The 22,779-nt window shown below is 42.7% G+C and overlaps 2 protein-coding genes across 7 annotated transcripts; one reads left to right on the top strand and one right to left on the bottom strand.

Annotated features, from left to right (window-relative positions):
• The first annotated feature begins 1,358 nt into the window (after window positions 1–1,358).
• Window positions 1,359–22,752, top strand: LOC139572838 (E3 SUMO-protein ligase NSE2-like). Of its 5 annotated transcripts, none has more exons than XM_071395639.1 (8): window positions 1,373–1,663; window positions 1,782–1,859; window positions 2,818–2,957; window positions 10,037–10,149; window positions 18,816–18,969; window positions 19,100–19,194; window positions 19,739–19,845; window positions 21,746–22,752. In XM_071395639.1, the coding sequence occupies exons 3-8, from the start codon at window positions 2,843–2,845 to the stop codon at window positions 21,834–21,836; spliced, it is 675 nt and encodes a 224-aa protein (XP_071251740.1). In that variant the 5' UTR covers window positions 1,373–1,663; window positions 1,782–1,859; window positions 2,818–2,842; the 3' UTR covers window positions 21,837–22,752. The 5 variants fall into 5 exon arrangements, with proteins under 5 accessions (XP_071251741.1, XP_071251740.1, XP_071251738.1 ...); XM_071395637.1 differs by lacking the exon at window positions 1,782–1,859 and having other exon boundaries at window positions 1,378–1,529; window positions 21,746–21,832; window positions 21,903–21,921; XM_071395640.1 differs by lacking the exon at window positions 1,782–1,859 and having other exon boundaries at window positions 1,359–1,419.
• On the bottom strand, window positions 3,902–7,604 carry LOC139572839 (putative nuclease HARBI1). 2 transcript variants are annotated; one of them, XR_011674499.1, is made up of 6 exons: window positions 6,867–7,604; window positions 6,603–6,779; window positions 6,451–6,512; window positions 4,924–6,334; window positions 4,716–4,827; window positions 3,902–4,621 (listed from the first exon to the last, which is right to left on the bottom strand). XR_011674499.1 is itself a non-coding variant. In XM_071395641.1 (6 exons), the coding sequence occupies exons 4-6, from the start codon at window positions 5,175–5,177 to the stop codon at window positions 4,251–4,253; spliced, it is 552 nt and encodes a 183-aa protein (XP_071251742.1). In that variant the 5' UTR covers window positions 5,178–6,334; window positions 6,451–6,512; window positions 6,603–6,779; window positions 6,867–7,604; the 3' UTR covers window positions 3,902–4,250. The 2 variants fall into 2 exon arrangements, 1 of the variants encoding a protein (XP_071251742.1); XM_071395641.1 differs by having other exon boundaries at window positions 5,109–6,334.
• Window positions 22,753–22,779: the final 27 nt, after the last annotated feature.

Raw genomic sequence — 22,779 nt, 5'->3', positions numbered from 1 at the left:
CGGGGTGAACAGGCAGTGGCTTGGGTGGTTGTTGTCCTTGATGATCTTTATGGCCTTCCTGTGACATCGGGTGGTGTAGGTGTCTAGTGTCTGTGTAGGTACAGGGGTTACCAGACTTGGTGTCTAGTGTCTGTATGGGTACAGGGGTTACCTGACTTGGTGTCTAGTGTCTGTATGGGTACAGGGGTTACCTGACTTGGTGTCTAGTGTCTGTATGGGTACAGGGGTTACCTGACTTGGTGTCTAGTGTCTGTGTGGGTACAGGGGTTACCTGACTTGGTGTCTAGTGTCTGTGTAGGTACAGGGGTTACCTGACTTGGTGTCTAGTGTCTGTATGGGTACAGGGGTTACCAGACTTGGTGTCTAGTGTCTGTATGGGTGCAGGTGTTACCTGACTTGGTGTCTAGTGTCTGTGTGGGTACAGGGGTTACCTGACTTGGTGTCTAGTGTCTGTGTGGGTACAGGGATTACCTGACTTGGTGTCTAGTGTCTGTGTGGGTACAGGGGTTACCTGGGTTACCTGCCCCCTTTAATTCCAGCAACATTGATGAATATTGCTCTTTATTGTTATGAATCATTTTAGAATGTGCATCAGGTATGGAGTTTGCGCTCTCTTTCTTTAAATCGATCCATTTCCAGCCACATCACAGCAAACTGGATGTTATATTCAGATACATCTAATGCAACAGTCATGACACATTATGTATAGATATACAATTTCTAGAAGTTATATTCCTCATCTTAATGACACATGATGTATAGATATACCATTTCTAGAAGTTATATTCCTCATCTTAATGACACATTATGTATAGATATACCATTTCTAGAAGTCATATTCCTCATCTTAATGACACATTATGTATAGATATACCATTTCTAGAAGTTATATTCCTCATCTTAATGATACATTATGTATAGATATACCATTTCTAGAAGTTATATTCCTCATCTTAATGATACATTGTGTAGATATACAATTTCTAGAAGTTATATTACTCATCTTAATGACACATTATGTATAGATATACAATTTCTAGAAGTCATATTCCTCATCTTAATGACATATTATGAGTTGAGATTTGGAAGGATGGCCTTGAGATTAGACCACATCGGTTAATGCAGCCCCATCAGTCCCCTGCGCCTGTGCAGGGAAGTATTTTGGAGTGGACTGTGATTGAATAAGTATGATTAATATATATATATATATATATATGTGTTTTTTTAGTTGACGTTTTTTATTTTGTATGATATCGTTTTTCCTCTTTCCATGAAATGTTTAAAAAAACATTTTATATTCAATACCCCGTCCAGCTGGTGGCGGTAATGCACCATTAACATTGGATGCCGACCGCTGTTAAACCCCATCGAAGAAGAAGAAGAGAAACCGGAAAAGGTAGCAACAACAAACTTTTCCCGGTAATTTTATGCAGCTAAAGTTGTTTAGTATTTTTTCTTATTTAGGCACCAACACATTAAAGAACACGTCTACAACCAGTATATCACATCCCAGCGAGGAAAGTCGTGAGGTTAGCGAGCTAGTTATTGGCATGCTTGCTCAGCCGTAGTTAGTGATTTTAACGTAACGTTAGCCGGCTAGCCAGATATCAACATACATAGCTAGTCAGTGCACTTGTTGGTGAAACGTGGATTCAACCTGAAGGTAGCTACAGATAACTTGTTTTGTGACCGTATGCAGGCTATTATTCCCACCTTGCTCTAACGTTAACTCAACGAATCAAGGTCTTGGTGAGCAACTGAATCAGGTGTGTTTTGAGCAGGGCTGGAACAAAATCCTGCACACCAGTTCTCCAGGGGTTAGGGTTGGACATCTTGGCATCTGCTCCAATATACCGAGGGTGGCTTGATTCATTATAACTAGAACCCTGTTTTGGTTGATTCATTATAACTAGGACCCTGTGTTTTGGTTAATCGTGTTGATTCATTATAACTAGGACCCTGTGTTTTGGTGATTCATTATAACTAGAACCCTGTTTTGGTTGATTCATTATAACTAGGACCCTGTGTTTTGGTTGATTCATTATAACTAGGACCCTGTGTTTTGGTTAATCGTGTTGATTCATTATAACTAGGACCCTGTGTTTTGGTTAATCGTGTTGATTCATTATAACTAGGACCCTGTGTTTTGGTTAATCGTGTTGATTCATTATAACTAGGACCCTGTGTTTTGGTTAATCGTGTTGATTCATTATAACTAGGACCCTGTGTTTTGGTTAATCGTGTTGATTCATTATAACTAGGTCCCTGTGTTTTGGTTAATCGTGTTGATTCATTATAACTAGGACCCTGTGTTTTGGTTAATCGTGTTGATTCATTATAACTAGGACCCTGTGTTTTGGTTAATCGTGTTGATTCATTATAACTAGGACCCTGTGTTTTGGTTAATCGTGTTGATTCATTATAACTAGGACCCTGTGTTTTGGTTAATCGTGTTGATTCATTATAACTAGGACCCTGTGTTTTGGTTAATCGTGTTGATTCATTATAACTAGGTCCCTGTGTTTTGGTTAATCGTGTTGATTCATTATAACTAGGACCCTGTGTTTTGGTTAATCATGTCACATGACCTGGAATTTAACCTTTTTTTATTTTAAACCTTTTCTAGAAATTTGAATTAGAACAAAAATGAAAGCAATTGTCTGAGGATGTTTCCGGACCATCTGACATGAAAAGAAAGAGGACCGTTTTATGAAAAATCTTTTAAATAAAGGTTAAAAACCCAATGTCATGTGATCAAACACGATTAACCAAAACACAGGGCCCTAATATTCTAACAACTTACATCTCTTGTTTCAGAGACTTTCATGTTTTAGATGTCAACATGTCCTTGAGTGCAGTCCACTCCACACTGTCTAGTCTGAAAACATGTCAGACAGATATTGGAACAGGGATGGACATTGTGACAGACGTGGCTCTGGACGTGGCAGAAACAGCAGGTAGGTTAATAGCACATCTCTATCAGCGAGACATTTAACTGTGCTGATAATATCTTTGTCGAATCCTTCTCACTGGACAGGCTCTTTGTGTATATATAGTCAAAGGGACTGACTGACTGACGTCACTAGGAAGTGGAGCGGTACACACAAGGATGTAACTTGAGGATTTTGGTATATTGACATTTTTACTAGCCCAGGGGCCTGTTGCACAAAACTAGGATAAGGGATTAAGCCAGGATATCTTGGTGATCCTGGCTCAATTGATCCGTAATCCGGTTGCACTAAAGATGGATAGGGGGCAGGAGGATATGTTATGGTATAAATTACCATGGAGATTTATTCTGTGGAGCTAGCCTGCTCCAGACCAGGCTAAATTCCAGGATCTATTTAATCTCATCCCTAATGTCAGTCAGCAGTCACCACAAATGGAAACCAATAGTTATTTCACTGCTCACTATACATTGTTATCACATATAACTAGACCCACTGTTATTATTTAAACGTTTGTGATCATTAATTTCAATGATTTTGGATAAAAAATGATTTTTAGATGATGTTGCTATCATTAGATAATTTACAGTTTCCCATAGACTATAAGGCTATATATAAAATGATAGAATATTAGGGCCACAGAGGGGAAAAAAACACAAGTCATAATATTGTAACCAGTTGTTTTAAAGGAGGACAGTTGTTAAAATGACAGATGTGGGGCATTTCGTGAAATTGTACTTCAGTATGGTTTCATAAACAAAGACATGCTGATGTGCCAGAATATTAAGTATCACATTGTCATAAGTATCAAAACTGTAAAAACAATATGTAGCTTTTCTGCAGAAAGAACCAGCCTCATAAATGTATGACTTTATCCTTTTTCTTCAGTGTGGCCCTAGTACTCTGTCATATAAACAAATACACATTCCATATGAATATAAAAACACAATGTGTAACATTATGTTCCTTTATTGAATAAGGACAAAACAAAGCAGGTAAACCATCAGCTCCTTTCGAAACTGAAGTCACAGTGACTCTACAAGATGGAAAGCACAGAATCCAAGCATATTATACAAAATGATACATACACATTCAAAGGTCTGTATATAACACACCCTGCATGTCTGCACACTAAAATAAATGCAGGACAAATCCATACACATCAACTGAACAGACAAATGAATGGATGCAGTAGCCTCCCTGCAGCCTTGTATTACACACAGTATACCGCACAAACATCATAAGAGGCCAAATTCGTCTGCCACCGCTGGACATATTTAACCAAAATTGAAAGCACACATACTAACTAAAATAATTCAACACATATTGGTCCCTCAATAGCCGACCACGGTCGTCATCAGGGAAGATTGCCGGATTGTCCCAGTCCATGGCTGGTGGCACTCTGGGGGCCCTCTCCTTCCTCAGGCAGGCCACATTGTGGAGGACAGCACAAGCCACAGTAATATCACATGCCCTAACAGGGCTGACCCTTAATTTGTGAAGGCAGTGAAAGCGTGCCTTCAGGAGGCCAAAGGTCATTTCAACTCTGGCCCTGGTCCTGGCATGGGCATGGTTGTAGGCCTGCTGTGCTTCCTGGGGGTCTGTGAAAGGTGTCAGGAGAAAAGGCTGGCAGCCATACCCCCTGTCTCCCAGCAACACACCAGAGAATTCACCTGTCAACACAAAATCTCATCATTACTACCTCATAAACACAGTGATATTCTTGACACAGCCATGATGGTTATAAATAGGGGTTGTGTGGCTTACCTTGTGATAGGCACTGATAGATTTCAGAGGCCCGAAAGATTCTGGAGTCATGGACTGAGCCAGGCCATTTTGCCACAACATTGCTGATCACACAGTCAGCATTGCAGACCATCTGAAATCATAAGATGAGGAATATTACACCAATCAATGCACATCACTGGCAATGCAGAGTGTTCGTCAATGGACAATATCAAAAAGTTATGTTCACCTGAACATTAATGCTGTGAAAGGATTTCCTATTCACAAAATCGGCCTCATGGGCACCTGAGGGGGCTTTTATCCTTATGTGTGTGCAGTCCACTGCACCAATGACATTGGGGAAACCTGTCACACAAAGTAATGAGTATCCTACTATGTGTTAACAGTTGTCCTGTAATTTGTAGATCCTCTTACCTGCAATCCTATAGAACTCCTCTTTGATGTCACAGAGTCTTCTGTGGCCAGGGAAGGAGATGAAGACATCTGCTAATGCTTTGATAGCCAGACACACACTCCTTATTGTGCGGCAAATTGTGGCCTTGTTCAGCTGTTCTGCATCCCCCACTGAGTACAGGAAGGCTCCACTAGCAAAAAAGCGCAAGGCCACACAAACCATTTGCTCCACACTCAGTGCATGGCTCCGTGCAGTGCGGTGCTTAATCCTGGGACCCAGTAGTCTGCATAGATACCTGATGCCATCTGCAGAAAACCTGTATCTTTCATATAGATGGTCATCAGGGAAGGCCAGTGGGTCCAACCGGTCCCTGAAGACCCTTTCTCGCCTGAAGGCTCTCCTCAGCACAAGTGCTTCTTCATCCACCACATCTCGCACGAATGGGCATGCCATTGTCAGAGCAGAAAGGAACACACAATTTTGGGCCTTCATATAGGCTAGTGGCCACACCTGGTGCTGGGGGGGTGGGCAAAAGAGGGCGATGCCTTATAACGATGACTTGGTTGTACTGATTGCTGGGAAAATAAAAAAAACCTTAGAAAGATGCCACCGTCCTGTGTGCTCACAATAAGAGCTCATATGTCATGGCTCACTTGACTTTACGAGAATATACCTAATTTTTATTTTGAGCTGTGTCATCTTCTTGGAGCTGGGGGAGGAAAGAAAAATAATGATTAATACATTTGTGTTACAGTTAGCATACAGTGTACATTGAAGGCATATCTCACCTCCCTCTCAAGTTTTTTTATTTCAAGGTCCAGTTTCCTAATTGTCCTCTTTTTTATTTCGGACTCCAGTGCAAGATTTTCCATCTTTTTCTTCTTGTACTGAATGTCTATGTCTGCCAGTTCTATTTGGCGCCGGAGGTGGTTGCCATACAACTTTCTGATAGCTTGTGAGCTCTGTGAACACAATACAATTAGCGCAGCTGGAATTTGGCAGGATGTGGTGTCCTTTTATTAATACGCACTATGTTGCCAGGCTGGTTTTCCCACTGTATAGCATCTGGGTCCTGTAAAAGAAATTAGATTTTTTGATTTTGATGAGGACTCCTCACCATTGTAGAGTAAATAGTACTTTCACAGTCTTAACATGATAGCTCATGCCTTCTGGAATCCAGAGAGATGGTCTCCTCCTCATCATCGTCTCCATCATGTGCTGTTGCTGCTGCACTGGGGCCTTCACCCTATCACATTTAATCGGATTCATATTGAAGCTAGTAGACAAGACATGCCAGGCCTACTAAATGTGATAGGGTGAAGGCCCCAGTGCAGCAGCAACAGCACATGATGGAGTACTCACTGGATCAGCATCGTCTGGTGCTTGTGCTGGCGGCTCTAACAGGAACACAGTGCTGCCAGACACTGCAAGGCAATAGGTAAACCAAAGTCAGACAGTCCAAATTGATTCAATATGAATGTGGTTGTATCCCATGTAGAGATGGAAGGACATACCTTGAATGAAGCGGGTGGCATCTTGGGAGGAACCTATGCTCGTCTCTTTCCCCCCAGGGATCCCCTCTAAGACGGGCCTGCCTTTATTTAGCTCCAAGGCCATGTCCTCTGCTGGGGTAAGGTCAGCCTTTGGTGACCCACCACCCGTGCCTTGTCTGTGGGTATTCTTTTTCACTGCTAAAACAGTACAGACAATGTGTGAGCAGGCACCTTCTGGGTACAATATATGCTTGTGCTTTGTTAAATATTAGTCAGGGACCATACCATTCTGCAGAATGTTCTTGTATTTGATTTTGACCTGCTGCCATGTCCGTTTTGGCCCGTTCATGTTTAATCTACACACACACACACACACATTTAATGGAGTCACACTGCAAAAAATTACTTGGTATTTTTGTCTTGTTTTCAGTAAAAATATCAAAACATGTATCATAGCTTTATACAGTGTGATGGAGTTACTTTACACAATTTCACTCATATCTGCAGTGCATTTCAATTAAAAATTTAACCGTTTCATAATTACAGTACAACTGCATTTTTGGAGATGTGAATTAAATATTTGAATTGTAATTGTGATGTTTCAGCGGAGCGGTGAGTGTGTAATTGTGCACTACTTACGCATTCAGGCGGTCTGCAATACTTTGCCACGCTTTTTCTCTTTGCTTTATCACTGTGGCGGTGTTGCCTTTCTTCTTAATTATATCTTTTACCTCCTCGTATGCCTCCATGAGGATTTGTGCTTCCGACGGGGAAAAGTACGCGGCTCTAGTTGCCATGGTAAATCAGTTAATCTGTGATCTGTGGCGGGGTCTATTTGAGTGAGCCGTGAGCGCGCACCTATCCAGGATTGGTTTCACCTGGCTTAATGAATCCGTGTCTGCTCATCCTGGCTTGGTCTTTGTGCAACCAATTAAGCCTGGACGCACATGTTTTGGCTTCATTGAGCTCAGCTGAGTCATTTATCCCGGATGTCTTAATTCTACTTTTGTGCAACAGGCCCCAGGTAAAAAATCTGTTCCGTGCGATATTTGAAAAGATTAAATCTCGCTAGCCAGCGGGCTAGTTGGACATTTTCTACTATCCTGGTCTGAAAAGCACTAGCCAGCGGGCTAGTTGGACACATTTTCTACTATCCTGGTCTGAAAAGCACTAGCCAGCGGGCTAGTTGGACACATTTTCTACTATCCTGGTCTGAAAAGCACTAGCCAGCGGGCTAGTTGGACACATTTTCTACTATCCTGGTCTGAAAAGCACTAGCCAGCGGGCTAGTTGGACACATTCTCTACTATTCTGGTCTGAAAAGCACTAGCCAGCAGGCTAGTTGGACACATTTTCTACTAGCCCGGTCTGAAAAGCACTAGCCAGTGGGCTAGGTGTACACATTTTCTACTAGCTCGGTCTGAAAAGCACAAGCCAGCGGGCTAGTTGAACACATTTTCTACTAGCCCGGTCTGAAAAGCACTAGCTGCGGGTTAGCTTAATTTTCATCCCTGGGTACACAGCTGTCAATCTCCTGTACAATTGTCCAGTTCAAGTACTTCAAATTTATTGTATTTTGAGTCATTCATATTTCTGAGAAGACAGAGCTATGGCATTCTATCATCTGGAAGCTTGTGTCACCATAACAACAGTATACAGAGCTATGGCATTCTATCATCTGGAAGCTTGTGTCACCATAACAACAGTATACAGAGCTATGGAATGCTGTCTATCATCTGGAAGCTTGTGTCACCATAACAACAGTAAACAGAGCTATGGAATGCTGTCTATCATCTGGAAGCTTGTGTCACCATAACAACAGTATACAGAGCTATGGAATGCTGTCTATCATCTGGAAGCTTGTGTCACCATAACAACAGTATACAGAGCTATGGAATGCTGTCTATCATCTGGAAGCTTGTGTCACCATAACAACAGTATACAGAGCTATGGAATGCTGTCTATCATTTGGAAGCTTGTGTCACCATAACAACAGTATACAGTAAACAGTATATTTATTCAGCTGATGGGCAGCCTTATGCGGTTGCATACCCCTATCAGTACCAAGGAGCATATCCTATGAGGGATCCCCAAGGAATGGACCAGGTTATTGTTCACGAGCGTCAACGTGATGATGGAGGAGACGTGGCTCTCAGCATGCTTGCTGGAGCTGCGACTGGATTGGCTATTGGGTCTCTCTTTGTCTTCTAGTGTCTTCATTGGAACAGCTTACAACGATACCTATCCCTAACTGACACGCAACATTCCCACATTTTGGCAGCACTGCAGCTGCATTTCTGTAGCCATGTGACAGATGGAGGAGTTAAATGTATGTGATGGTTGGGCTTTGTTCACCTATGAGGCTTGATTGTGATGTGCCAGTAGATTACTCCTTTTGTGTCCTTACCAAAGCTTTTGATGTATATTAACGTTGTAGCGCTTTCTATTAGGCACAGTAGCTATTTTGCAACTTGCCTTTTTTTGTTTGAAGAAACACAAAATATGTGATATTCTAATGCACATCTGAAGAAAAGGTTTTGATATATTTAAACTTATTTGATCTTTTTCAGGTCTAGCAAATGTAAAGTCTTCTAACTGATGCCTCATATAGTAGAGTGGTCATTAAGATTGGGACTAGAGTTTTTTTATTGGAACATGCCTGAGCTTGTAAAATCCTGATTCTTCACTTTACACATCTGTCTTAAATCCAATGTCCTTTTGAGGGTTTTCACTAGATTTTACTTGCCTTCATTTGTTGTTATTTGGTTATTGTCATTCCTTGAACATGGAAGGATATTGGATATTTTTGGAAGTGAATCTAGGATTCGTTTTTTTTACTACAGTCATTATTGCTTGGTTTTCCTATTACTTCATTGTCAGCTGTTGAACCATGTCTTTTGTTTTATCTCACCTCATGTGAGAGGTGAGGAGGAGATGCATGTGTAAACTAGAGTATGCACAAACATCAGGCTAATCTTACATTTAGAAGCTGCTACAACAGAGAACTGAATGATACTCCTTGACATTTCAATTGTTTTGACTTTACGCCACTACTAAAATCATTTTTAAATGGTCCCGTGGTCCCGTGTGGCTCAGTTGGTAGAGCATGGCGCTTGCAACGCCAGGGTTGTGGGTTCATTCCCCACGGGGGGACCAGGATGAATATGTATGAACTTTCCAATTTGTAAGTCGCTCTGGATAAGAGCGTCAGCTAAATGACTTAAATGTAAATGTAAATGTAAATACAGAGCTATGGAATGCTGTCTATCATTTGGAAGCTTGTGTCACCATAACAACAGTAAACAGACCTATGGAATGCTGTCTATCATTTGGAAGCTTGTGTCACCATAACAACAGTATACAGAGCTATGGAATGCTGTCTATCATTTGGAAGCTTGTGTCACCATAACAACAGTAAAGAAGATTATAATTATTTTGTATTATTATTATTACAGGAACTGAGAATGATGCGGTCCTGAAGAAGCTGGAGGGGATGATGCTGGAGTGTGCCAAACTGGACCAAGAGATCAACTGTTTCGTAGAGGTGGTGAACTGTGTCACTGCAGAGGTGAGTAGGGAACTACAGGGGTCAAAGTTCTCCTTCATTGTGACCGATTGTCCGTCGGATGGATTCTGGAGATCAGTGTAGATCCTCAAACGACAACGTGTAGCTGTTCGATAAGGGATTAAAATCCTCTACGTTATCACTCAGAATGTCACTTTCCAGTGATACTAGTCATGTAATGGTGTTATTAAACTAAACCAGACATTTAACTAGTCATGTAATGGTGTTATTATACTAAACCAGACATTTAACTAGTCATGTAATGGTGTTATTATACTAAACCAGACATTTAACTAGTCATGTAATGGTATTATTATACTAAACCAGACATTTAACTAGTCATGTAATGGTGTTATTAAACTAAACCAGACATTTAACTAGTCATGTAATGGTGTTATTAAACTAAACCAGGCATTTAACTAGTCATGTAATGGTGTTATTAAACTAAACCAGGCATTTAACTAGTCATGTAATGGTATTATTATACTAAACCAGACATTTAACTAGTCATGTAATGGTGTTAATATACTAAATTAGACATTTAACTAGTCATGTAATGGTGTTATTAAACTAAACCAGACATTTAACTAGTCATGTAATGGTGTTATTAAACTAAACCAGACATTTAACTAGTCATGTAATGGTATTATTATACTAAATTAGACATTTAACTAGTCATGTAATGGTGTTATTAAACTAAACCAGACATTTAACTAGTCATGTAATGGTATTATTATACTAAACCAGGCATTTAACTAGTCATGTAATGGTGTTATTAAACTAAACCAGACATTTAACTAGTCATGTAATGGAATTATTGTAACGGCTGTCGCTCTCCTCATCCTCGGATGAGGTGAGGAGAGAAGGATCTTCAGACCAAAACGCAGGCTCAGGGAAATAAGCCATCTTTATTATAAATATTGATGGCACACGAAACGAAACAAAACACTTTCCAAACTACAAAATAACAAAACGACGTTGACGCAACCTGAACATAAACTTACATAACTAAACATAAACTTACGTACAGGAAAACAGACGACATCGAAACGAAACGAAACAAACAAACGCTACAGTCCCATGTGGTACGAACAGACATACGGACACAGGAGACAATCACCCACAACGAACACTGTGACAACGCCTACCTAAATATGACTCTTAATTAGAGGAACGCCAAACACCTGCCTCTAATTAAGAGCCATACCAGGTAACCCAAAACCAACACAGAAACAGAAAACATAGAATGCCCACCCAACCTCACGTCCTGACCAATTAACACACAAAAACTAACAGAAATAGGTCAGGAACGTGACAGTACCCCCCCCACAAGGTGCGAACTCCGGACGCACCAGCACAAAGTCTAGGGGAGGGTCTGGGTGGGCATCTAACCACGGTGGTGGCTCAGGCTCCGGGCGCGGTTCCCACCCCACCATAATCCATCCTAGCCCCCTCCCTTCAAGAATGTCCACCCTCTTACTTCCCCCACAAAATCCTCCTAATAACATATCTAATAATGACAATACCGGGACAGAGAGATAAACCAAGACAGAGGGATAGATAAGACTATAGAGGTAGATAAAGATAGAGAGGGAGATCAGGATAGAGGGGCAACTCCGGACTGAAAGGCAGCTCCGGACAGAGAGACAGCTCTGGACTGATGGGCAGTTCTGGGTATTTAGCCTTTTCAGGCTGAAGGGCAGCTCATGGCTGACTGACGAATCTCGACGCTCATGGCTGGCTGACGGCTCTCGACGCTCATGGCAGGCTGACGGCTCTCGACGCTCATGGCAGGCTGACGGCTCTCGACGCTCATGGCAGGCTGACGGCTCTCGACGCTCATGGCAGGCTGACGGCTCTCGACGCTCATGGCAGGCTGACGGCTCTCGACGCTCATGGCGCTCTGACGGCTCTGGCTGCTCATGGCGCTCTGACGGCTCTGGCTGCTCATGGCGCTCTGACGGCTCTGGCTGCTCATGGCGCTCTGACGGCTCTGGCTGCTCATGGCTCTCTGACGGCTCTGGCTGCTCATGGCTCTCTGACGGCTCTGGCTGCTCATGGCGCTCTGACGGCTCTGGCAGATCCTGTCTGATTGGCGGCTCTGGCAGATCCTGTCTGGTTGGCGGCTCTGGCAGATCCTGTCTGGTTGGCGGCTCTGGCAGATCCTGTCTGGTTGGCGGCTCTGGCAGATCCTGTCTGGTTGGCGGCTCTGGCAGATCCTGTCTGGTTGGCGGCTCTGGCAGATCCTGTCTGGTTGGCGGCTCTGGCAGATCCTGTCTAGTTGGCGGCTCTGGCAGATCCTGTCTGGCGGGCGGCTCTAGCGGCTCCTGTCTGGCTGACGGCTCTAGCGGCTCCTGTCTGGCGGATGGCTCTGTAGGCTCATGGCAGACGGGCGGCTTTGCAGGCTCATGGCAGACGGGCGGCTTTGCAGGCTCCTGGCAGACGGATGGCTCAGATGGCGCTGGGGAGACGGATGGCTCAGATGGCGCTGGGGAGACGGATGGCTCAGATGGCGCTGGGGAGACGGATGGCTCAGATGGCGCTGGGGAGACGGATGGCTCAGATGGCGCTGGGGAGACGGATGGCTCAGATGGCGCTGGGGAGACGGATGGCTCTGGCCGGATACGGCGCACTGTAGACCTGGTGCGTGGTGCCGGAACTGGAGGCACCGTGCTAATGATAAGCACCTTCCTACTAGTGCGGGGAGCAGGGACAGGGCACACTGTATTCTCAAAGCCTACTCTATCCCTGATGCGTGGTACCGGCACTGGTGACACCGGGCTGAGGACAAGCACATCAGGATTAGTAGGGGGAGAAGATACAGTGGGTTCAGGGCTCTGGAGACGCACAGGTAGCTTAGTGCGTGGGGCCGGAACTGGAGGCACCGGGCTAGATACACGCACTACAGGGAGAGTGCGTGGAGGAGGAACAGGGCTCAGGATACGCACTGGTAGCCTAGTGCGTAGTGTAGACACTGTAGGTACTAGGCTGGGGCGGGGAGGTGGTGCCGGAAATACCGGACCGTGGAGGCGTACTGGCACTCTTGAGCATTGAGCTTGCCCAACCTTACCTGGTTGAATACTCCCGGTTGCCCGACCAGTGCGGGGAGGTGGAATAACCCGCACCGGGCTATGTAGGCGAACCGGGGAAACCATGCGTAAGGCAGGTGCCATGTATGCCGGCCCGAGGAGACGCACTGGAGACCAGACGCGTTGAGCCGGCCTCATGACACCTGGCTCAATACTCAATCTAGCCCTACCAGTGCGGGGAGGTGGAATAACCCGCACTGGGCTATGCACTCGTACAGGAGACACCGTGCGCTCTACTGCGTAACACGGCGCCTGCCCGTACTCCCGCTCTCCACGGTAAGCCTGGGAAGTGGGCGCAGGTCTCCTACCTGCCCTTGGCCCACTATCTCCTAGCCCCCCCCCAAGAAATTTTTGGGAATTACTCACGGGCTTTTTTGGCTTCCGTGCCAGACGCGTTCCCTCATAGCTCCGGTTCCTCTCCCAGGTAGCCTCTGCTCTCCTCAATGCCTCCACCTGTTCCCATGGGAGGCGATCCCTCCCAGCCAGGATCTCCTCCCAAGTGTAGCAACCCTTTCCATCCAAAACATCGTCCCATGTCCATTGCTCCTTTCTCTCCTGTCCCTTACTCCGTTTCGTTTTCCCTTGCCGCTTGGTCTTAGCGTGTTGGTGGGTGATTCTGTAACGGCTGTCGCTCTCCTCATCCTCGGATGAGGTGAGGAGAGAAGGATCTTCAGACCAAAACGCAGGCTCAGGGAAATAAGCCATCTTTATTATAAATATTGATGGCACACGAAACGAAACAAAACACTTTCCAAACTACAAAATAACAAAACGACGTTGACGCAACCTGAACATAAACTTACATAACTAAACATAAACTTACGTACAGGAAAACAGACGACATCGAAACGAAACGAAACAAACAAACGCTACAGTCCCATGTGGTACGAACAGACATACGGACACAGGAGACAATCACCCACAACGAACACTGTGACAACGCCTACCTAAATATGACTCTTAATTAGAGGAACGCCAAACACCTGCCTCTAATTAAGAGCCATACCAGGTAACCCAAAACCAACACAGAAACAGAAAACATAGAATGCCCACCCAACCTCACGTCCTGACCAATTAACACACAAAAACTAACAGAAATAGGTCAGGAACGTGACAATTATTATACTAAACCAGACATTTAACTAGTCATGTAATGGTGTTAATATACTAAATTAGACATTTAACTAGTCATGTAATGGTGTTATTAAACTAAACCAGACATTTAACTCGTCATGTAATGGTATTATTATACTAAATTAGACATTTAACTAGTCATGTAATGGTGTTATTAAACTAAACCAGACATTTAACTAGTCATGTAATGGTATTATTATACTAAACCAGACATTTAACTAGTCATGTAATGGTGTTATTAAACTAAACCAGGCATTTAACTAGTCACGTAATGGTGTTATTAAACTAAACCAGGCATTTAACTAGTCATGTAATGGTGTTATTAAACTAAACCAGACATTTAACTAGTCATGTAATGGTATTATTATACTAAACCAGACATTTAACTAGTCATGTAATGGTGTTATTAAACTAAACCAGGCATTTAACTAGTCATGTAATGGTATTATTATACTAAATTAGACATTTAACTAGTCATGTAATGGTGTTATTAAACTAAACCAGACATTTAACTAGTCATGTAATGGTATTATTATACTAAATTAGACATTTAACTAGTCATGTAATGGTGTTATTAAACTAAACCAGGCATTTAACTAGTCATGTAATGGTATTATTATACTAAACCAGACATTTAACTAGTCATGTAATGGTGTTATTAAACTAAACCAGACATTTAACTAGTCATGTAATGGTATTATTATACTAAACCAGACATTTAACTAGTCATGTAATGGTGTTATTAAACTAAACCAGGCATTTAACTAGTCATGTAATGGTGTTATTAAACTAAACCAGGCATTTAACTAGTCATGTAATGGTGTTATTAAACTAAACCAGACATTTAACTAGTCATGTAATGGTGTTATTAAACTAAACCAGACATTTAACTAGTCATGTAATGGTGTTAATATACTAAATTAGACATTTAACTAGTCATGTAATGGTGTTATTAAACTAAACCAGACATTTAACTAGTCATGTAATGGTATTATTAAACTAAACCAGACATTTAACTAGTCATGTAATGGTGTTATTAAACTAAACCAGACATTTAACTAGTCATGTAATGGTGTTATTAAACTAAACCAGACATTTAACTAGTCATGTAATGGTGTTAATATACTAAATTAGACATTTAACTAGTCATGTAATGGTGTTATTAAACTAAACCAGACATTTAACTAGTCATGTAATGGTATTATTAAACTAAACCAGACATTTAACTAGTCATGTAATGGTATTATTATACTAAATTAGACATTTAACTAGTCATGTAATGGTGTTATTAAACTAAACCAGACATTTAACTAGTCATGTAATGGTATTATTATACTAAACCAGGCATTTAACTAGTCATGTAATGGTGTTATTAAACTAAACCAGACATTTAACTAGTCATGTAATGGTATTATTATACTAAACCAGACATTTAACTAGTCATGTAATGGTGTTAATATACTAAATTAGACATTTAACTAGTCATGTAATGGTGTTATTAAACTAAACCAGACATTTAACTCGTCATGTAATGGTATTATTATACTAAATTAGACATTTAACTAGTCATGTAATGGTGTTATTAAACTAAACCAGACATTTAACTAGTCATGTAATGGTATTATTATACTAAACCAGACATTTAACTAGTCATGTAATGGTGTTATTAAACTAAACCAGGCATTTAACTAGTCATGTAATGGTGTTATTAAACTAAACCAGGCATTTAACTAGTCATGTAATGGTGTTATTAAACTAAACCAGACATTTAACTAGTCATGTAATGGTGATTAACTACAGGTTTATACTAAGGATTAACTACAGACATTTAACTAGTCATGTAATGGTGTTATTAAACTAAACCAGACATTTAACTCGTCATGTAATGGTATTATTATACTAAATTAGACATTTAACTAGTCATGTAATGGTGTTATTAAACTAAACCAGGCATTTAACTAGTCATGTAATGGTATTATTATACTAAACCAGACATTTAACTAGTCATGTAATGGTGTTATTAAACTAAACCAGACATTTAACTAGTCATGTAATGGTATTATTATACTAAACCAGACATTTAACTAGTCATGTAATGGTGTTATTAAACTAAACCAGGCATTTAACTAGTCATGTAATGGTGTTATTAAACTAAACCAGGCATTTAACTAGTCATGTAATGGTGTTATTAAACTAAACCAGACATTTAACTAGTCATGTAATGGTATTATTATACTAAACCAGACATTTAACTAGTCATGTAATGGTGTTATTAAACTAAACCAGGCATTTAACTAGTCATGTAATGGTGTTATTAAACTAAACCAGGCATTTAACTAGTCATGTAATGGTATTATTATACTAAACCAGACATTTAACTAGTCATGTAATGGTGTTATTATACTAAATTAGACATTTAACTAGTCATGTAATGGTATTATTATACTAAATTAGACATTTAACTAGTCATGTAATGGTGTTATTAAACTAAACCAGACATTTAACTAGTCATGTAATGGTGTTATTATACTAAATTAGACATTTAACTAGTCATGTAATGGTGTTATTAAACTAAACCAGGCATTTAACTAGTCATGTAATGGTATTATTATACTAAACCAGACATTTAACTAGTCATGTAATGGTGTTATTAAACTAAACCAGACATTTAACTAGTCATGTAATGGTATTATTATACTAAACCAGACATTTAACTAGTCATGTAATGGTGTTATTAAACTAAACCAGGCATTTAACTAGTCATGTAATGGTGTTATTAAACTAAACCAGGCATTTAACTAGTCATGTAATGGTGTTATTAAACTAAACCAGGCATTTAACTAGTCATGTAATGGTGTTATTAAACTAAACCAGGCATTTAACTAGTCATGTAATGGTGTTATTATACTAAACCAGACATTTAACTAGTCATGTAATGGTATTATTATACTAAACCAGACATTTAACTAGTCATGTAATGGTGTTATTATACTAAACCAGACATTTAACTAGTCATGTAATGGTGTTATTAAACTAAACCAGACATTTAACTAGTCATGTAATGGTATTATTATACTAAATTAGACATTTAACTAGTCATTTAATGGTGTTATTAAAGCAGACCAGCCCATAGAACAATGTAGGAGTAAATAAATTGGTTACATTTCTTTAAATTGACAATTCTGTGAACTGTCTTGTGCAAGTTTTGAATTGATATAATACCTGTTAGCAAAGGTGTCAGCTAGAGATGACGTGCAGGAAGGAGCATGCTGGGATTTGTAGTTTTGCATGTCTACTTTGCTGCTAATTAGCATTTTCAAATCTGAGAGTAAATAGAGCCAAATATATTGATAAAAGTCACCTTGTCCTAGAGAGATTTACATGGTTATCAAAACGTCACACCAGGGTAAGTCTTCACGAAACACAGCCCTTATTTTAAACGATTCTAAAATTCCCTATGGGGAAAAATGAATGGTGGAAAAAAGATTGGAACCATTTCCCTGTTTTGACCCGCTAGGTTTTATGGGTGTTATGACACCTCCACGGTGGGGCTCTATAACACCCAGGTCGTATTCCTTTGGCACCAAACTTATCAAAGCCGTCTGAAACAGGGAGGGACTAACTGATCATGTCCAATATGAAACACTTAGTTTTATTTTCCATTGCAAAGCTTTTTGCTACAGTTTGCACTAATGAATATGACCCCCGGCGCCCGTCTTCCCCCGGCGCCTGTCTCCCCCCCCCAGCGCCCGTCTCCCCCCCCAGCGCCCGTCTCCCCCCCCAGCGCCCGTCTCCCCCCCCAGCGCCCGTCTCCCCCCCCAGCGCCCGTCTCCCCCCCAGCGCCCGTCTCCCCCCCAGCGCCCGTCTCCCCCCCAGCGCCCGTCTCCCCCCCAGCGCCCGTCTCCCCCCCAGCGCCCGTCTTCCCCCCCCCAGCGCCCGTCTTCCCCCCCCCAGCGCCCGTCTCCCCCCCCCCAGCGCCCGTCTCCCCCCCAGCAGCGCCCGTCTCCCCCCCAGCAGCGCCCGTCTCCCCCCCAGCGCCCGTCTACCCCCCCAGCGCCCGTCTCCCCCCCCAGCGCCCGTCTCCCCCCCCCAGCGCCCGTCTCCCCCCCCCAGCGCCCGTCTCCCCCCCCCAGCGCCCGTCTCCCCCCCCCAGCGCCCGTCTCCCCCCCCCCAGCGCTCGTCTCCCCCCCAGCGCTCGTCTCCCCCCCCCAGCGCCCGTCTCCCCCCCCCAGCGCCCGTCTCCCCCCCCAGCGCCCGTCTCCCCCCCCCGGCGCCCGTCTCCCCCCCCCCGGCGCCCGTCTCCCCCCCCCGGCGCCCGTCTCCCCCCCCCCGGCGCCCGTCTCCCCCCCCCGGCGCCCGTCTCCCCCCCCCCGGCGCCCGTCTTCCCCCCCCAGCGCCCGTCTCCCCCCATCACCCGTCTGATGATACCTGCCTCCTGTTCTCCAGGTGAGGAACCAGGAGCCCGAGGCCATGTTCAGACTGAAGTCTCTGGTGAAGGAGAAGTTCACTGAGAGACACGGCAGACTGTCTGAGGCAGAGCTACAGAACCACGTCAAGCTGGTCAGCTTTAAGGAGAACGTCAGAAACGCACTCAAAACAGGTGAGGCACACACACACACACACACACACACACACACACACACACTAGTTGTATGTAGACTAGAGACTAGCAGCATGTCCCACATGGTGACTGGTAAACCTGTCTTGTGTGTATGTTCTGTCTCCGTCAGTGAACCCTGAGGCAGCAGAGAATATGGAGGAGGAGCTGGATGAGGACATCGCTGTGACGCAGAGTGAGGTTAACTTCACCTGTCCCCTCACTCAGGTTGGTCTCTCTCTCCTCCTGTCAGTATCTAACCTGTCCCCTCACTCAGGTTGGTCTCTCTCTCCTCCTGTCAGTATCTAACCTGTCCCCTCACTCAGGTTGGTCTCTCTCTCTCCTCCTGTCAGTATCTAACCTGTCCCCTCACTCAGGTTGGTCTCTCTCTCCTCCTGTCAGTATCTAACCTGTCCCCTCACTCAGGTTGGTCTCTCTCTCTCCTCCTGTCAGTATCTAACCTGTCCCCTCACTCAGGTTGGTCTCTCTCTCCTCCTGTCAGTATCTAACCTGTCCCCTCACTCAGGTTGGTACCTGTCCCCTCACTCAGGTTGGTCTCTCTCCTCCTGTCAGTGTTGTTACTGTGTACCTCTTATCATATGACAACCCACATTTCACTTGAATGTGGTTGTTGTCTTGTGTTTTTTTCCATTTCACTAATTCATTATGAGTATGTTTGGTATGTCTTTACCTCTGTAAACTAATCTGCCCGGCGACAGGACAATAAAGCATTACAGTCTGGTTGTGTCTATGTTGTTGTGTGGCCCTGCAGGTGGAGATGGTGAACCCAATGAAGAACCAGAAGTGTAACCACCACTACGACCGGGACGCCATTATGGGGATGATCAAGGCCCGGCAAAACCAGAAGAAGAAGTTACGGTGAGACGCTCCTATTGTCTGGTTTAGTCATTTACATCTGTTGTCTGGTTTAGTCATTTACATCTGTTGTCTGGTTTAGTCATTTACATCTGTTGTCTGGTTTAGTCATTTACATCTGTTGTCTGGTTTAGTCATTTACATCTGTTGTCTGGTTTAGTCATTTACATCTGTTGTCTGGTTTAGTCATTTACATCTGTTGTCTGGTTTAGTCATTTACATCTGTTGTCTGGTTTAGTCATTTACATCTGTTGTCTGGTTTAGTCATTTACATCTGTTGTCTGGTTTAGTCATTTACATCTGTTGTCTGGTTTAGTCATTTACATCTGTTGTCTGGTTTAGTCATTTACATCTGTTGTCTGGTTTAGTCATTTACATCTGTTGTCTGGTTTAGTCATTTACATCTGTTGTCTGGTTTAGTCATTTACATCTGTTGTCTGGTTTAGTCATTTACATCTGTTGTTTGGTTTAGTCATTTACATCTGTTGTTTGGTTTAGTCATTTACATCTGTTGTCTGGTTTAGTCATTTACATCTGTTGTTTGGTTTAGTCATTTACATCTGTTGTCTGGTTTAGTCATCTGTTGTCTGGTTTAGTCATTTACATCTTGTCTGGTTTAGTCATTTACATCTGTTGTCTGGTTTAGTCATTTACATCTGTTGTCTGGTTTAGTCATTTACATCTGTTGTTTGGTTTAGTCATTTACATCTGTTGTCTGGTTTAGTCATTTACATCTGTTGTTTGGTTTAGTCATTTACATCTGTTGTCTGGTTTAGTCATCTGTTGTCTGGTTTAGTCATTTACATCTGTTGTCTGGTTTAGTCATTTACATCTGTTGTCTGGTTTAGTCATTTACATCTGTTGTTTGGTTTAGTCATCTGTTGTCTGGTTTAGTCATTTACATCTGTTGTCTGGTTTAGTCATTTACATCTGTTGTCTGGTTTAGTCATTTACATCTGTTGTTTGGTTTAGTCATCTGTTGTCTGGTTTAGTCATTTACATCTGTTGTTTGGTTTAGTCATTTACATCTGTTGTCTGGTTTAGTCATCTGTTGTCTGGTTTAGTCATTTACATCTGTTGTCTGGTTTAGTCATTTACATCTGTTGTTTGGTTTAGTCATTTACATCTGTTGTTTGGTTTAGTCATTTACATCTGTTGTCTTGAGTCTGCCTGCCCCTGTTGCTATAGCACCTTGTCAATCAGGATGTGATGTCGTCTCTCTGTCCTACCCTGCTGTTTTCTCACCTTGTCAATCAGGATGTGATGTCATCTCTCTGTCCTACCCTGCTGTTTTCTCACCTTGTCAATCAGGATGTGATGTCGTCTCTCCATCCTACCCTGCTGTTATCTCACCTTGTCAATCAGGATGTGATGTCGTCTCTCCATCCTACCCTGCTGTTTTCTCACCTTGTCAATCAGGATGTGATGTCGTCTCTCTGTCCTACCCTGCTGTTTTCTCACCTTGTCAATCAGGATGTGATGTCATCTCTCTGTCCTACCCTGCTGTTTTCTCACCGGGTCAATCAGGATGTGATGTCGTCTCTCTGTCCTACCCTGCTGTTTTCTCACCGGGTCAATCAGGATGTGATGTCATCTCTCTGTCCTACCCTGCTATTTTCTCACCTTGTAAATCAGGATGTGATGTCATCTCTCTGTCCTACCATGCTGTTTTCTCACCGGGTCAATCAGGATGTGATGTCATCTCTCTGTCCTACCCTGCTGTTTTCTCACCTTGTCAATCAGGATGTGATGTCATCTCTCTGTGCTACTCTGCTGTTTTCTCACCTTGTCAATCAGGATGTGATGTCGTCTCTCCGTCCTACCCTGCTGTTTTACACTTAAACAACTGTTGCAGTAACACATTAGATTGATTGATTAGCATATTCCTTTCTCCGTCCCACAGCTGTCCGGTGGTTGGCTGTAGCAACACGGACGTGAAGCAGGGAGACCTGATCCTAGATCAGATTATGAGGAGACAGATCCAGAAGAGGTAGACTACCAAGGCATGATTCTGATCCAGAAGAGGTAGACTACCACGGCATAATTCTGGTCCAGAAGAGGTAGACTACCAAGGCATAATTCTGGTCCAGAAGAGGTAGACTATCATTCTGGGGTACGCCACTCATCAATCCTGACAATAATAATTGGACTTTTAATTAATTGAGGATAAAACATGACTTTTTGTTGTTGTTACCAAATGTTATCTTGTTGCTGTCTGAACGTATTTGTTCGTCACAGAATTGCGCTATTCAGAAATGTTATATAACAAAACCTCTATTTATACCTAAGGGATTCTTCTTTTTCAGTCAGTTCAATAAAGGATTTGATACAATTTACCTATCAATAAATGTATTGGTTGCACTTCAGAGAACAGTGGGGGCGGCAGGCAGGGTAGCCTAGTGGTTAGAGCGTTGGACTAGTAACCGAAAGGTTGGTAGATCGAATCCCTGAGCTGACAAGGTAAAAATCTGTCGTTCTGCCCCTGAACAAGGCAGTTAACCCACTGTTCCCCGGGTAGGCCGTCATTGTAAGTAAGAATTTGTTCTTAACTGACTTGCCTAGTTAAATAAAAAAAATCCTATGCCATTGGTGTTGAGAACCTGCAGTTACTGTAATAGACCATTGGGGGGCAGTGTCGTCCCTGGAATACACCACAGAGGGATCAGGAGAGGTGACTCAGGTCATGAAGAGAGAAGCTGGATAATCAGCCTAGTTAATCTGAGAGAGTTGGGCTAAATGAATCAGAGAAGTGGATTTTTTTTCTAAATACTTACACACGACAGAAAGATCATGTCTGTAAACATACAAAGTGATGATCGAATATCTATTTTCAGTTCCATCCTAAAAGTAGACCATTTCATTGTGTGAAATCTGTGAATCAATTCAGTTGAGTGATTTAAATCTGTCTCCTCCCCTGCCTCTACCCCTGCCTCTCCT

Source organism: Salvelinus alpinus, chromosome 4 (assembly GCF_045679555.1).
Source record: "Salvelinus alpinus chromosome 4, SLU_Salpinus.1, whole genome shotgun sequence".
NCBI classification, from domain to species: domain Eukaryota; kingdom Metazoa; phylum Chordata; class Actinopteri; order Salmoniformes; family Salmonidae; genus Salvelinus; species Salvelinus alpinus.
Note: the sequence above shows the minus strand (reverse complement) of the source record. Positions and strands in the feature narration are given on the sequence as shown.